This window comes from Gopherus flavomarginatus, chromosome 3 (genome assembly GCF_025201925.1).
Source record: "Gopherus flavomarginatus isolate rGopFla2 chromosome 3, rGopFla2.mat.asm, whole genome shotgun sequence".
Classification (NCBI taxonomy): domain Eukaryota; kingdom Metazoa; phylum Chordata; order Testudines; family Testudinidae; genus Gopherus; species Gopherus flavomarginatus.
The window spans coordinates 127,475,848-127,491,301 of NC_066619.1; the positions used below are offsets into that span (position 1 = coordinate 127,475,848).

Consider the following 15,454-nt stretch of genomic DNA (forward strand, 5'->3'; position numbering starts at 1 on the left):
TCCCATAGTTCCCGCAGTCTCCCCCGCCCATTGGAATTTTGGGTTGAGATCCCAATGCATGATGGTGCAAAAACACTGTCACGAGTGATTCTGGGTAAATGTCATCACTCAGTCCTTCCTCTGGGAAAGCAACGGCATTTTGTGCCCTTTTTCCCTGGATTGCCCTGGCAGATGCCATAGCATGGCAACCATGGAGCCCGTTTTGCCTTTGGTCACTGTCACCGTATGTGTAGTGGATGCTGCTGACAAACGCGGTACTGCAGCACTACACAGCAGCATTCATTTGCCTTTGCAAGGTAGCAGAGACAGTTACCATTCTTATTGCACCATCTGCCATTGCAAATTGGCGATGAGATGTTGGTTATCAGTCGTTTTGTACCATCTGCTGCTGTCATGGGTGCTCTTGGCTGGCCTCGCTGAGGTCGGCCGGGGGCGCATGGACAAAAATGGGAATGACTCCCCGGGTCATTCCCTTCTTTATGTTTTGTCTAAATATAGAGTCAGTCATGCCTAGAATATGGGGCAAGTGTACTAGAGAACCAGAGAGCACAGCCGCTCCATGTCAGAGCCCCAGAGATCCCGCAGAAATGATGAGCTGCATGCCATTCTAGGGGGTGCCCCTGCAACAACCCCACCTGTTGCTTCCCTCCTCCCCCAACCCTCCTGGGCTACCATGGCAGTGTCCCCCCCATTTGTGTGATGAAGTAATAAAGAATGCAGGAATAAGAAACACTGACTTGTTAGTGAGATAAAATGAGGGGGAGGAAGCCTCCAGTTGCTATGATAGTCCAAGCAGGACATTAAAGGATGGCGGGGGAGAGGAACGCAGCCTCCCGCTGCTATGATAATCCAGGCAGTAGAGAATCTTTTCTTTAGACATGAAAGGGACAGGGCTGATGGAGCTCAGCCTCCAGTTGCTATGATGAAGACGGTTACCAGCCGTTCTGTACCATCTGCTGGGAATGACCGGGAGTCATTCACATTTTTACCCAGGCGCCCCCAGCCGACCTCACCAAGGCCAGCCAGGAGCACTCACAGGCTGATGACGAAGACGGATATCAGTCATATTGCACCGTCTGCCTCCGGGAAGGGGATGCTGGTGTTCAGTGCTGCAGCACCCCATCTAACAGCAGCATGCAGTAGACATAGGGTGACATTGAAAAAAGGTGAGAAACTTTTTTTCCATTTTCTTTTTTTGGGGGGGAAGTGTGTAAATTGACGACATATACTCTGAAAACACCTGGGAAAATGTTTTTGACCCTTCAGGCATTGGGAGCTCAGCCAAGAATCAAATGCTTTTCGGAGACTCTGGGGACTGTGGGATAGCTGGAGTCCTCAGTACCCCCTCCCTCCCTCCATGAGCGTCCATTTGATTCTTTGGCTTTCCGTTACGCTTGTCACGCAGCACTGTGCTGAGTCCCTGCTGTGGCCTCTGTCTATCATAGCCTGGAGATTTTTTCAAATGCTTTGGCATTTCGTCTTCTGGAACAGAGCTCTGATAGAACAGATTTGTCTCCCCATACAGCGATCAGATCCAGTATCTCCCGTACGGTCCATGCTGGAGCTCTTTTTGGATTTGGGACTGCATCGCCACCCGTGCTGATCAGAGTTCCACGCTGGGCAAACAGGAAATGAAATTCAAAAGTTCGTGGGGCTTTTCCTGTCTACCTGGCCAGTGCATCCGAGTTCAGATTGCTTTCCAGAGCGGTCACAATGGTGTACTGTGGGATACTGCCCGGAGGCCAATACCGTCGATTTGCGGCCACACTAACGCTAATCCAACTTGGCAATACCGATTTCAGCGCTACTCCTCTCATCGGGAAGGAGTACAGAAATCGGTTTAAAGAGCCCTTTATATTGATATAAAGGGCCTCGTTGTGTGGACGGGTGCAGGGTTAAATCGGTTTAACGCTGCTAAATTCGGTTTAAATGCGTAATGTAGACCAGGCCCTTGTGGCACCTTAGAGACTAACACATTTATTTGAGCATAAGCTTTCGAGGGCTATAACCCAATTCATCAGCTGCATGGAGTGGAAGATACAGTAGGCAGGTATAAATACAGAGCACATGAAAAGATGGGAGTTGCCTTATGGGGGGGCATCAGTGCTAACAAGGCCAATTCAATCATGGTAGATGTGGCCCATGTTGACAAGAAGGTGTGAGTATCAACAGAGGGAAAATGATGTTTTGTAGTGACTAACACGGCTACTACTCTGAATCCTACCCTTTCTAAGGTGCACTTTTTAGCAGTTGTGAACATAAAGGCTTTAACAGGGCAAATATTAAAGTGTTTATTTAGTTACGATCTTTATCTACTGGAAGGGGAGTTTTGCCTGAGTCAATCTTGGATAATGACTGCAGGGTTTGTCTTCAGGAAGATTCCAGTGTCTCACTTCACTGAGTTTTGTGGAAAGCAAAAGAATGTTGCATGAATTACAGTAAGTCCCCAAAATGGGTTGTGCTGCAACAGTGAGTCATGGTCTCTCAAAGCACCAGGGACATACATAATTGCAGTATGCCCTCTTCTCAGATTACCAGTACAACCGTGAGATTGTAACTTGAAATGCTGATCGGAGGTAGAAGCTGCAGCTGGGAGGGACCCTGGACTGAATTCCTGGCAGACTTAAGCTGTTTTCATAATTTTCTGCACATCAGTGAATATTTATGTATATTGTGCACATTATTTAAAACTCTTTGCATGTTTAAAAATGTCACTATAAATTAGTGCACTGTGTCCTTTGCACATTTTTTTGGTCCCTGATATGATTTCTTTAATAGTACATGAAAATGCATTCACTGGAATGAAAAGTCTGAATGATCTTTCAGAGTTAATTAGCCTTTTTTTTAAAGATATATTCTGAACGTTTCTCATGACTGCACAAGAAATGCAAATTTGGATTTAAAGTGTGTTGGGGATTAACGATCCTTTATGCATAGCACCCTGCGTGGATATAACATTTGTATCTGCATCCAATCCGCATGCCGCAAAAACGGTCCGTGGATATCTGCGGTCTTGCAGGGCTTTATTTATGCAGAATCCTTAGCCTTTTAACTGACTGTCTTCAGAGGTATTATACTATAATGATGTTTTCAACAGCCCACAGTTTAATCTGTACTAAAACAGAAAGAAGAAAGAATCCTATATAGATGAACACTTGCCCTCTTGCTTCGCCACCCTCCCCGCCTTATCAGATATGTGGACCGAGGCATCCTCTCCTACTCAAAGACTGAGGCCATGTCTACATCTAAAATTTTGCAGCGCTGGTTGTTACAGCTGTATTAGTACAGCTGTATAGGGCCAGCGCTGCAGAGTGGCCACACTTACAGCAACCAGCGCTGCAAGTGGTGTTAGATGTGGCCACACTGCAGCGCTGTTGGGCGGCTTCAAGGGAGGTTCGGGGAACGCGAGAGCAAACCGCGGCGAAGCTGGTCTCCTTTCCCGGTTTGCTCTCGCGTTCCGGAACCACCCTGCAAACCGCAGGGAAGGAGACCTGCTTGTTCGGGGAACGCGAGAGCAAACCGCGGCGAAGCTGGTCTCCTTTCCCGGTTTGCTCTCGCGTTCCCGGAACCACCCAGCAAACCGCAGGGAAGGAGACCTGCTTGCTCGGGGTTCGGGGAACGAGAGAGCAAACCGGGAAAGGAGACCAGCTTCGCCGCGGTTTGCTCTCGCGTTCCCGGAACCACCCAGCAAACCGCGGGGAAGGAGACCTGCTTGCTCTGGGGTTCGGGGAACGAGAGAGCAAACCGGGAAAGGAGACCAGCTTCGCCGCGGTTTGCTCTCGCGTTCCCCGAACCCCCGAGCAAGCAGGTCTTCTTCCCTGCGGTTTGCAGGGTGGTTCGGAGAACGCGAGAGCAAACCGCGGCGAAGCTGGTCTCCTTTCCCGGTTTGCTCTCGCGTTCCCGGAACCACCCAGCAAACCGCAGGGAAGGAGACCTGCTTGCTCGGGGTTCGGGGAACGCGAGAGCAAACCGGGGAAGGAGACCAGCTTGATTACCAGAGGCTTCCTCAGGTATGCTGGGATACCTGCTTATTCCACGGAGGTCAAGAAAAGCGCTGGTAAGTGTCTATATTTGATTACCAGCGCTGGATCACCAGCGCTGGATCCTCTACACCCGAGACAAAACGGGAGTACGGCCAGCGCTGCAAACAGGGAGTTGCAGCGCTGGTGGTGCCCTGCAGATGTGTACACCTCCTAAGTTGCAGCGCTGTAACTCCCTCACCAGCGCTGCAACTTTCTGATGTAGACAAGCCCTGAGGGAGCTCTCGCCACATCTCTGGAGCATTTGAGAGCAGGCCCCTGCTTACCCCACTATTACCACTGAAAATAGGGCAGTAGCAGAGGCAACACTCTCTACCCTGCCCTGCTTCAGCATGCCTTGCTCACTCCAAATCTGTAATGGTCTCTGTGACGTTGCCCCCCTGTGCCCATGCAGAGCCCAACTGACTGCAGTGGGGCCATCACAGGGCTCCCTGACGGACTGGGGCCTCAGGGATGACATAGGACAGTTGGACTTTTCCTCCCCCTCTTGTACCTATGCAAAGCTGTAGGAACTCTTGCAGCCTCAGTGCAAGGTTGTGGGAAGAGGAACAGATTCTGGACAAGGAATAGGAGAGTGCAGGAGGTGGGGATCTTATTTACACAACACTTCTCTCCAGTTCTTGATTTGCATCCCCCAGCTGCTCAGAGGGGTTTGGGTATTACAAAGAAGGCAATCCTCTCTTTAATTTACTGCAGGTCCAGTATCCATGACCTGTACTGCAGCAGAAAGTATCAAGAGCCCATAATACATGAGAGAGAGAATCAAGAGATTTACCAAGGTAGTCTGAAAATAATACAGTTGACACGTGGCAGAGCCAACACAACTACAGTATTTTTGCATCATTCAATAAGTTTAACATCCTAAAACACTGTCATGTTCCTGATAGGAGCACTCTCCAGTGCCTTTTGTCATCTAATGCTGGCTTTCCTCGCCACATTTTTTTTTTTTTTGCAGTGAATACTCTCTCTCTCTCTCTCTCTCTCTCTCTCTCTCTCTCTGACCTAGTTAATACAAGCCATAGCAGAAAATGACATGAAAAGCATTGTAATGAACCTGCTTGTATCATGATCTGTGAAACTGGGGTCAAGAGGGCCAGTGTTCCCTGGAGGGACTGTTATTGGCAAGACACCAGTGGAACAGGGAACCTGGGGAATTAGGCTGGCAGCAACTCAGGCACATGGACAGGCAGTCCACAGGTGGGCCGGCCACCTGTCCAGGTTGTCCTGGGATCATCCTGTTTGAGGTAGCCATCCTGGGACCTCTGAATGGCTGCTCTGTACACATGGCCAGCTGTCCAGTTTTAGGAGCTCAGGATTATCCCAGATGTCCCATTGGTTTGTATCTCAGAGGTGGCAAATCACATCACAGGGCATAATAAAGTTACACTTGTTCTACTTAACCTTCATTCAGCTATCCTCTTTGTGAATGAAACACTGCTGGCTCCTTACTGGGTACCTCCCCCAGGCAACATCCAGCTAGCAGAGGGCTCCATAATTGCTCCTGTCTGGGAAAGGGAAGTTAGGGGGATTTGGCACCAGAGGGAGTGGAAGCAGCAGTGACAAAGCCAGGCAGTTTAGGAGCTGGGACTGAAGGTCTGAGAACCAACCTGGGATGCAGCCCTTTGCTGGCAAGGGGACCCCTGGTAGCTGCAGCTGGTGGATAACCTAGTAGCCTACAAATAGAGAGCTCTGTGAATGGGCCCGAATGAGGCTACAGTTGTGGGATAAAAGGACTGGATTCTGTCCAGGGGATCTGCAGGCTGATGCATGATTGCCTGCAGGGCAAGGGGTGGCCTGGATTGAGCATCCCTAGCACTGGGCTGGCAGACCTGCACCTTCATCCGACTGCACTGGAGTGCTCTTAGGGCTGGGCTGGGGCCTGTTATGGGTTGATCATTTTTTGTTGGTAACCCAAAGCAGCAGTGCCTGAGGAAGGTGCAGTATTTATGTCCAGCAGTCCTAGAAAAGCCTCCTTCGTTAAACATGGGCTTCTGGGAAGTGAGTATGGGCACCCACTGAGGGCCAGAGCTTGAAAGGCCTAGCGGTTGGAGTACCTACAATGGCATGTGCCTCATAGGGTTGCCGTCCCTCTAGGATTGTCGTGGAATCTCCAGGAATTATAGATTAATATGTAACTAAAGATTACGTCATGTGATGAAACCTTCAGGAATACGTCCCAACAAAATAGACAGCTCTAGTGCCTCAGAGCGCATGCTGCACTCAGCATGCTACCAAACATCTAGGGGGGTACCACAACTGAACCGCACTAGGGTCTGTTACAGTATTACCAGTGTAATAGTCACTAATTCTTGGCTATGGAGACCATTGTACTAGCCAAATACAATATTACAAAAGTGGTTTTAACATATATTTCATTTACGCTATGGGGCTCTGCTGCTGCATTTCTTTGCATGGGAGTTTTGCCTGAGTAAAGAGCATAGGACTAGCCAGTTGTCAGCATGTACTGCATCTAAGATGGAGCTACTTCATGTTCCCTTGTATAACTGTCTCTTCATTTGCATTAAGTGTATTTATACTGAAACTGCGAAGTAACTAAACGGGATGTGAAAATTCAGGTCAAGATTTTTAAAAGCAACTAGCAATGTTCGGCTGCCTCATCTATGCTGTGTCCAACTTAAATCACCTTCACAGGGGCCTGAACTTTAAAGGACAGCTGCTCAGCACTAAGAATCAGGCCCCTGCAAAGTATCTAAAGTTGGGCAGCCAAATCACTAGTCACTTTTGAAAGTCTTGTCCCTAGGGTACAGTCACTATGAATTACCTCTGTAATGAATGTACTATGTGTGAATTTACTATAACAGTACCAAGCAACAAGTACTACTTGTTATAAGCACGAAAGAAAAATATTAGAGCAAGCACATGCAATGGGGTGGAAGGGGGGGAAGTGATCATCTTGTAATACATTTTTCTGTTTTTTTTCCTAGTTAAAACTGCCAGGTAAACAGTGAGCAATTGTTTATGACAAAGGAACTATCCATATCCGAACAGAGCAATGGATCTGTCACATCCAGTATCCCCCCTCTGGTAGTAGATTATATGTGAAGCTTCAGAGGAAAGGGAAGGGAAGGATAAAGCAAGTCCATTTGTGCCTTACTGCACCACGTAGAAAGGAGATGTTGGGGTTATTCCTTCTTACCCTCAGTGTAGAATCAATCCTGTAACTCCTTGCACAGGGTTGTATTCCAGTACAAGGAAGGCATGGGCACAAGTGACGTTAAGCACTAGGTGTATTCTGTGCTAACAGGAGAAAAGTATAGACTAGCGCTGTGGGAAAAAGAGTTTTTGGTTCAGGACAATCCAGAACCAAAACGTTTCCTTTGATCAAAAATTAAAAAATATATTAGTAGGGAATCTTGTTTCAATTTGAGCATTTATGTATTTTTAATTTTTTAAAATAAAATAAAAAAATTTCAAAATGAAAAGTTGCTTCCAACTGAAGAATTCAAGTGTTCTGTTTTAGGAATGTTGAAACAAAAATATTGACCTCCCCCTCCAAGATATTATCATTTTTTAAACCAAAACAATATGCCAAAATCATCATGAATTCACAAAACATTTTAGTCAACCTGAACCTTCATTTTCCACTGAAAAAAGTTTTGCCCTTTTTTTCTAGTCTATAGCCCTTGTGTGCTCCTTCCCTTACTCACAAGTGCATAAACAGTAGTGAAAGTCTCAGGGTGTATCAAAGTCCCAGATAGAAGAGAGAGTCTGGATTCCATTTAAAGAATTCAAACATTAACTCATAAATCACACCAGTTCCTTTAGAATCTGGCCATGATGTTTTTTAAAATCAGATGTTTTTGGAATTTTATTTAAATAGTGTGTTGTTATTGTTTGATCAATCACAAATATAATTTTTAAATTGAGTCACGCATCAAACATTTCAGAAGTACAATCCAAGGAAGGCAGGTGTGTTTACTGACTCTGTAGAGTGACATCTTGATTCGGACGAAAGGAAAAAGTAACCCGCATTGTGGGGGTTAACATGGATGGAAGAGTGAGTTAGGGACCTGATCCAACGTCCATTGAAGCCAATAGGCTCCCATTGTGCTTTGGATCAGGCCCGTAATCACAGAAGTGTAGGACTAGATGGGACCTCAAAAGGTCATCTAGTCCAGTCCCCCTACACTCAAGACATGTAGCTCTGAAGCCCTAGGCTCATTTGGTTACAAGTTAAGATGGATATAATGGTCTTATCTTGTTCTGTCCTCATTTGTGCATGTCAAAAACCCACCTGGACAGAACTGGCAATCTGCTCAAGAGGTGCTGTAGAGCCGAACTGCCAGTGTGTTGCACTTACTGAGATGAATTAGCACTGAGGATGTACAGCACCTGCCTGCACTCTGCCTCACACACACCAGTATCCTTAGAGCCTCAATTTTCATTAGCTTGAATAAACTTGGTAAACATAGGGGTCAAAATCCACAACCCTGGCTCAGTCCTAAATGGTACAGCTAACGTAAGCCTGACTAATAAACGCTTGATACTCCTACAAGGACGTCACCCTGCAATTGACTTAGTGAAACTTCCTGCTTATTTACATTGTTCAAACTATGATTTATGCAGCATAGAAAATAAACATACGCAAAATAAATCTTTAGTTGCAGCCACACAGGAAGGAACGGAGCTACTTGTCCTTACTCAAAGCATGTATGCAGTGGACAAAAGCCAAATAAGAGCTCTATTCCGATACAACTCAATTCTGAAAAGCTGACATGATTACATTCTAAAACATTGTCCAAAATCCATAACGTAGCCTGGACTCTGGCACTAAGATTGCCCCTGCCCCTCCCCCTCCCAAAAAAACAAACAGAAAAACAAAACAAGACCTTGTCCATACAGTAGGGTGGGATAATCACCTTTACCAAATTCCAAACATCAAACCTCAGTATCTATCAGCGAAGAGAATTATTATCGGTATTGTCGCAGTTTAGGATGTTATTCTTATTCAACAAAGCGCTTAAGCATATGCTTACGTCCATCTCTATTCAGCAAAGCATTAAAATTAAGCATGTGCTTCGCTGAACAGAGATAGATGTAAGCATATACTTGTGTGTTTTCCTGAATCGGGGCTTCTAGTACACTAATTGGGTTCATAGCCCCATTGTGCTAGGGGCTGTACACACAGAGAGACAGTCCACACCTTCAAAAGATTACAGTCTAAATACACAAGAAAGACAAAAGGTGGAGGGAAGAGATGACGTGAAGTGATTTGTCCCAGATCACCCAGCAGAAGAGCTGGGAATAGAATTCCCGTCTCTAAAGTTCCAGTCTAGCATGTATCTACATCGTCTCTCTAAGCAAATTAATCTGGTTACTGCAATGGAGCGGGTGGGAACATGCATACTAAGGTGAGGGACGGGGGTAGGTGGAAGATGAGTGCTAGGAGTTGGGGTGCAGGAAGCAGGCTATGCAGGGGAGGGGGTGGTGGGCGGAACTGGAGCATACTTAATATTGGCTTTCACCTCATGGCAGTGGCTATCATCAACCCTTGTTTTTTCAGATGACTTTTGTGTGACTATGGACCTGAGCAAATTGCTGGGTTTGTGTACAGATCAGATCCAAGCAGGGGATTCGTCCCAGCTCTATTTTTGAGCTCAGAAGTAGGGTTTGACGTTACTCTTGTAAACAGGTGATTAATTCCACTTCTTGCTGAACTGGTTGTCTCTTGCAGGAGTGCTTCAGCCAATACTGAACAGGTTGGAATCTTGTCAGTTAAAAAAAAAAAAAAAGTGGGTTACAGGGCGTGGCTGTATGTAAGGGTCAGTCACACAACAGGGGAAACTGACAGCGCGGGAAAATCAGTGAAACTAATGGTACAGAGTGCTGTCAATGTGGAAAGAGAACTGAAAAACAGAAATATTTTTCTTTCAGTTGCTGTCATCTTGAACACTACATTACATCATACATGCTGCCTCTCAAAATGAACGACATTATATGTTCAAAGAGCTCTGCTGCCCACCCTGAAGTCTGACACCAGGGTCCTTGGACTTAGGTTAAAAAAAACAGCACGTCAAAAATGGAGATAGAAGTGTGATTATTTTTTAAAAAGCATCAAGACTGCAGTCAATGGGCCTAATCTTCCATCCATTGGTGCCACTGATTTCAGATGGAGCAGGATGTATGGAATTCCTTCCCCAGATTCTATGGGAACTTGGGGAAAGGCTGCAGGACTTTTTAAAAACAAATTAACTCAAAAACATATTAAAAACACTACCATATGCTTTAAAAAGAGCTACTTGTATCCTAAGACCTTGATCTCGCAAAAACTTAAGCACGTAAGTAGCTTTATGGATGTGATAGTTCCACTGAGTTCAAAGTTTTTCTCTCACATACAAGGAACACTAAAAAGAAAAGGTTATTTCCAATGTGAATTAATAAGAAGCAGTTCAATTTCATTGCTTTTGTTCTGTGCTTGCAGAGCACCCATGTAATGTCCGTGATTGCGGCTCTTAAGCTGGGCCTAATAAATAATATCCTTTTTGTTGTATCCCATTCCCTACCCTGTATCTGTTTATTTGGACCCCAATCCAGCAAACCACTAAAGCATGTGTGTACTCCCATTGAAGTTCAGTTTTTACAAATAGAAGGTCAAGAATCTTTTTTTTCCAAAAATTAAATCTTATTTTGTGTTGAAAAGAATAGGAACGCTATAAGCCATCACAGACCTTAAATCCACATTAGAGCTTTTTTCTGTGGAATGGTACTTATCTTCTCTGGTGCTAGTGACCTTGCTGTTATCTTTTGAGCATGCTGCCAGCGATGCAGGAATCTAGGTCCAGCTGCAGCATAAAGCATGAAGCAACAGTAATACATTTCTCAAGATCAACAAAACAACAGAGGCTGGTGATGCTTCTGGTGGGAAATACTCTCTGTTAAATAAAGTAGGCTCTGAGGACAGGCTCTGAGGGAAGAACTGAAACTGATCGTCTACTGATAGTTCTTCATGATTTTTTTCAGTTTAAATTGTCAAGTAATCATGAAAGATAAATTATCTTGCTGATCATACAAGCTGACAATAAGAAATGCAGCATCACACTGTCTCTTGCTGCCCTATTTTATGCTTCGCATTTTTAATCCAGATCCAAGGACCCTGGTGAACTGTAGCTCAGTTCTGAGAGGCAATGTGATCTAGTGGATGGAGCACTGGGCTGGAACTCAGGAGACCTGTGTTCTATTTGTCACTCTGCCACTGGCCTGCCAGGTGACCTTGGGCAAGTCACTTCCCCGCTCAGTGCCTCAGTTTCCCCTCCCACCATTTGTCTGTTGTGTCTACTTACACCACATAAATTCTTCAGGGCAGGGACTGTTTCTCACAATGGTGAAATCCTGGTTCCACTTGAGTCAATAGGACTTTGGCCATTGCCTTCAATAGGATCAGGACTTCTCTGTGCAGAAGCTGGCACAGTGGATTTGGGGCCTCTTGACACTCTCATATACAAATAGTAATAATAATAATTTAGCAGACATCAGAGAGATCAGTCAGTAGCAAATTTGACCAGTAAGAAATCAGTTTTAAAGGCAACTTCCCCTCACCCCCACTGAACATTTTAAAACCAATGCTGGTTATTATATAGTCACTGTTGATAGAGCGGGATTAGGAGTCTATTTGGTTATATTAATTTCGTAAAAGTTATGGAGTATTCATTTTCTTTCCCCAGGTCAGTAACTATATTGCCAGTCCTACGCTGGATATAGGATTTTCTCCAAACATACCGATTAACAAAACAGTGCAATACATGCGTGCCTCTCTTTAATTTGCATGAAAGACACCTGGCTTTTTTAAAGGGCTGTGCACAAAAGCATGAAGATCTTCATTATGCCCATATGTCTCTTTTGCGTCTGAGTCCCCGGATTTTCTTAGGCAGCCTAAAATGGTTGCAAAGAGTAGGACACTCTGCATGTTTCTAATGGGTGGCTGGGCACAGTAGGAGGCACCCCCTGCATGGTGCAGAGAGCTCTAGGAGACATTGTGTCTCTTTCTGAGTGCAACTTGGAACTCCCTGTGGGGCAGGCTGGCTTCAGATTGCTCCTAACAAGGGCCAGGAATTCACTGCTACAATCTGGCCGGTAGGGTATAATCCAGCTCTGACTGAAATCAGTGGGAGTCTCTCCATTGAAGTCCATGGAAGCTGGATTGGGTCCTTAATGCACTGTTAGGGTAAGATGTGTTTTATCCCCTATCTGAACAAGGTCATGATAATAAACCAGTGTTTATTATTGCAGAACATCATTTATGAAGGAAGCCAATTTCATTTCACTTTCAAATCCTTAACAGCGTTGCTAGAGCACGCTGGTTTCATAAATGATGACAGCCGTGCTTAATTTGTAATGAAAGAGGTGCCAAGGTTCAAGCAATTAGGTGCCAGAGTTTAAACAAGTTTTTTCATTTGCAACTGATGCAGCAAGCCCACAGGGGCCGGGGCTCTGAACTGCAAGGCCCAGAGGGGCCGGGCTCAGCCCTGGCACAGATTAAGCCCTATATGACAGATACCATGCCGAAGCCCTTTGCATCAAAGCTGGTATCAAGTTAAACAGGCCTTTCTGTTTGTTTGTTTGTTTTTTAAAAGGAAGACTGGCTTTTGTTTAGATCTTAAATAGAATTATTGCAATGGCAGGTATTTAGCAGACACGCCCCCCCTGACTTACTATGTGTCCTACAATAAGCCCTGATCCTCCAGTGAGCTAGTGTTAATATAGGGGAAATCCACAACTGTACAGGCTCTGATGTGGAAGCCTGGGCCATAGACACATGGTTTGTTTATGTTAGAACACGTGTCATGTTTCAAGTGGTGGCTTTTGTTTCTCATGGAGGGTTGGGAGTTCCTGGGCCTCCTCCCTACCCCAGTCCTAAAATGCTAAGTATTTTTGTTGTCCTGCTTGGGAATGAAAAGGGATGGATCTAGCTCTCCTGAGGACCTAAGTATTGCTCCAAGCACTAGCCAGAGGCTGACATATAACACCTAAATCAAAGTAGCTGTCTTAGCCTAAATTCCCAATGCTATTGCCAGACACAATAGGAGCTGAAAATGCTCTTAATGCAATGGAACAGAGGCTAGGCTTCAACATTCAGATTCTGGGAGGACAGAGGGGCAGGTGTGGGCGTGAATGTCACTTCCCTGACCTCCCCGCACAGAGCCTGAATACTTAGGGTCAGATCCTCAGCTGGTGTAAATCGGTGTAGCTCCATTGATGTCAAGGAAGCTATGCCAGTTTACACCAGCTGAGGATCCGGCCCATAGGCTCTACAGGGGTGGAGGGAATGTCACCCTCAATACGCTGAGAATGGGCACATCGGTGTCTGTTTCAGTACGACAGTACAGTTCACACCGTGGCACAGAGCAGTATCCAGGTATTACAGCAGCAGAGCGAGTGCTAGCATCTCCAACCCACGGAAGGCACAGCAATGCCTCCTGGGGTCTCAAACAGCCGAAGACTTCTGCCCTCTGCTGTCTGGCTGTTTGCTTCAACTCTCTCCTTCCCCCAGTCTCTTCATCTCAGCTTGACTTCATTCCTGCCTCTCTTACCTTCTTCTCCTCTGTCTCCTCACCCCACTTCCCTTCCCATTTAACTGATCTCCTCCTAACTAACCCCCCCCACCAAAAATTGTGGAATTAATATAGCTTACACTATTTGTCTATCCCTTCCCCACCCAGGCTGTCTGGTTGAATTTGATTGTAAACTTTCCAGGCAGGTACCATCTACTAATGTACAGCGCCTGGCACAATGGGGCTCCATTCTGCCTCAGGCACTGCCATAACAAACATAATTACTATCTATTATTATTATTATTATTAACACCATGCTTGGAATCTGAGTCTGCTACACTCCAAGTGCTACCAACAGAGCAGCGTAACTGAAATCTTTTCCACCCAAGGAGTACAGAGGCGGGGACGGGGCACGGGGAATCATTTGATATGAAATAAACTGCCAGCTTTAGGAAGTTGCCAGATGTCCCAGCGTCTGGCTTTAGACTAAACAGATGGAAATAGATGCTGTATAACAAGGCTACTACTTTGCACAGTGCCTTTCTTCCAAGGATTTCGATGTGCTTTACAAACCAGTTACCTTGAACCTCACAGCAGCTAATCACTGTCACCATATGATAAATGAAGAAACGGAGGCACAAGAAAGCTAAGTGACTTGTCCAAGGTGACACATGAAGTCTGATAGGAGCCAGTGACACATGAAGTCTGATAGGCGTTGTGGGGAGAGAATCCTGGCCCTATGGAAGTCAATGGGAACCTCATTTAATTCAGCAGGGCTGGTATTTCATCCAGCTCTCAGGCCTGTGTTTTAAGCACAGGACCATTCTTCCTCCCCTAATATATTCAGGCCCGAACAACATTTTCGTAAGATTTGTCTCCCTGAATGACAGATGACACAACTGCAACACTATGAATTTTTCGTGCTTGTGACTTCTTGTTGCTGCGTGGAAATGGCCTGTGACAAGAACAGGTGACTTTCCCAAGTCTCCTGCTTTCCGCAGATTATAATAAAACTTATTAAAAAACAAAACAAAACACAACAACCCGGCACAAAACAGCACAAAGCACAAGGCAGAACGCTTCCCCTTTCTGCAGCCTGGGGATTAATTTACTCCCGTGACCGGTGTCAGATTTGCTCAGTTAAGAAAGCAAAGACACCAGGGTCATAAAGCAGCCACATAAGCAAATCAAATTCCTGTATTTTTTTTTAAAGCGATCTCCCTACTTTAGTATCTCTCTCTCTATATTCCTGGCCATTGCTCCTTTGTTTGGAAACAGATCTGCCTCACATGGCTGAGAAGAGGAAAGTGAGTAAGACAAAGCCCGCTCCATTCATGTCTTGCCATTGTGGCAGCAAACGGGGGAAGAATTAAAACCCCCCCAAACACCTTTATCCTTGTTCCGCCTCCATTGGAGCAATGCAAATACCAGCCCTTGATTCCCCGCATTGCAATAGCTGAGAAAGGCAGGATGCTCCACCGCCCATTCAAGCCAGAGCAGCCACGTTGAAAGCAGATGCTCGGTTATCCTGCGTCCCACCCCCCCTGCCTGCAGGCTCTCTCTGCTCCTGCGAGCTCTCACTTACATGCGGCCCTCCGACGCCCTGCTGCCTGCGAGGATGCACGTTGGAGCCCATCCTGCCGAGCCTGGCTCGGTGCCCCACGGCCCGACTCACGGAGCAGAACAGCTGGTTGCTCTCCGGCTTCAGCTGCCACCTGAATTCCATCCCGGCCCAGAAGCCCCGCCCCTCTGCCAGTCAGGCGGGGGCTCTGAGTCATTCACAGAGTCCTGCTCGGCCTGGGCTGGACAGCAGCTGAGTCTGTTCTTCCCCCTTCCAAGCCTGTGGGGAGAGGGGCGGGAACAGGCTGATTTTACTTTTCCACTAAAATCATTGCAGCCTCTTCA

General features: G+C 46.0%; 1 protein-coding gene across 2 annotated transcripts in view; it reads right to left on the reverse strand.

Moving 5' to 3' along the window:
- The window catches only part of GNE (glucosamine (UDP-N-acetyl)-2-epimerase/N-acetylmannosamine kinase), a 79,726-nt gene extending 64,466 nt beyond the window's left edge, over positions 1–15,260 (reverse strand). For both annotated transcript variants that reach the window (XM_050943071.1, XM_050943070.1), the window contains exon 1: positions 15,135–15,260. In XM_050943071.1, coding sequence (XP_050799028.1) covers positions 15,135–15,185 — 51 coding nt within the window. In that variant the 5' untranslated portion in view covers positions 15,186–15,260. The remainder of the gene's footprint in view (positions 1–15,134) is intronic.
- Between the last annotated feature and the right edge of the window lie 194 nt (positions 15,261–15,454).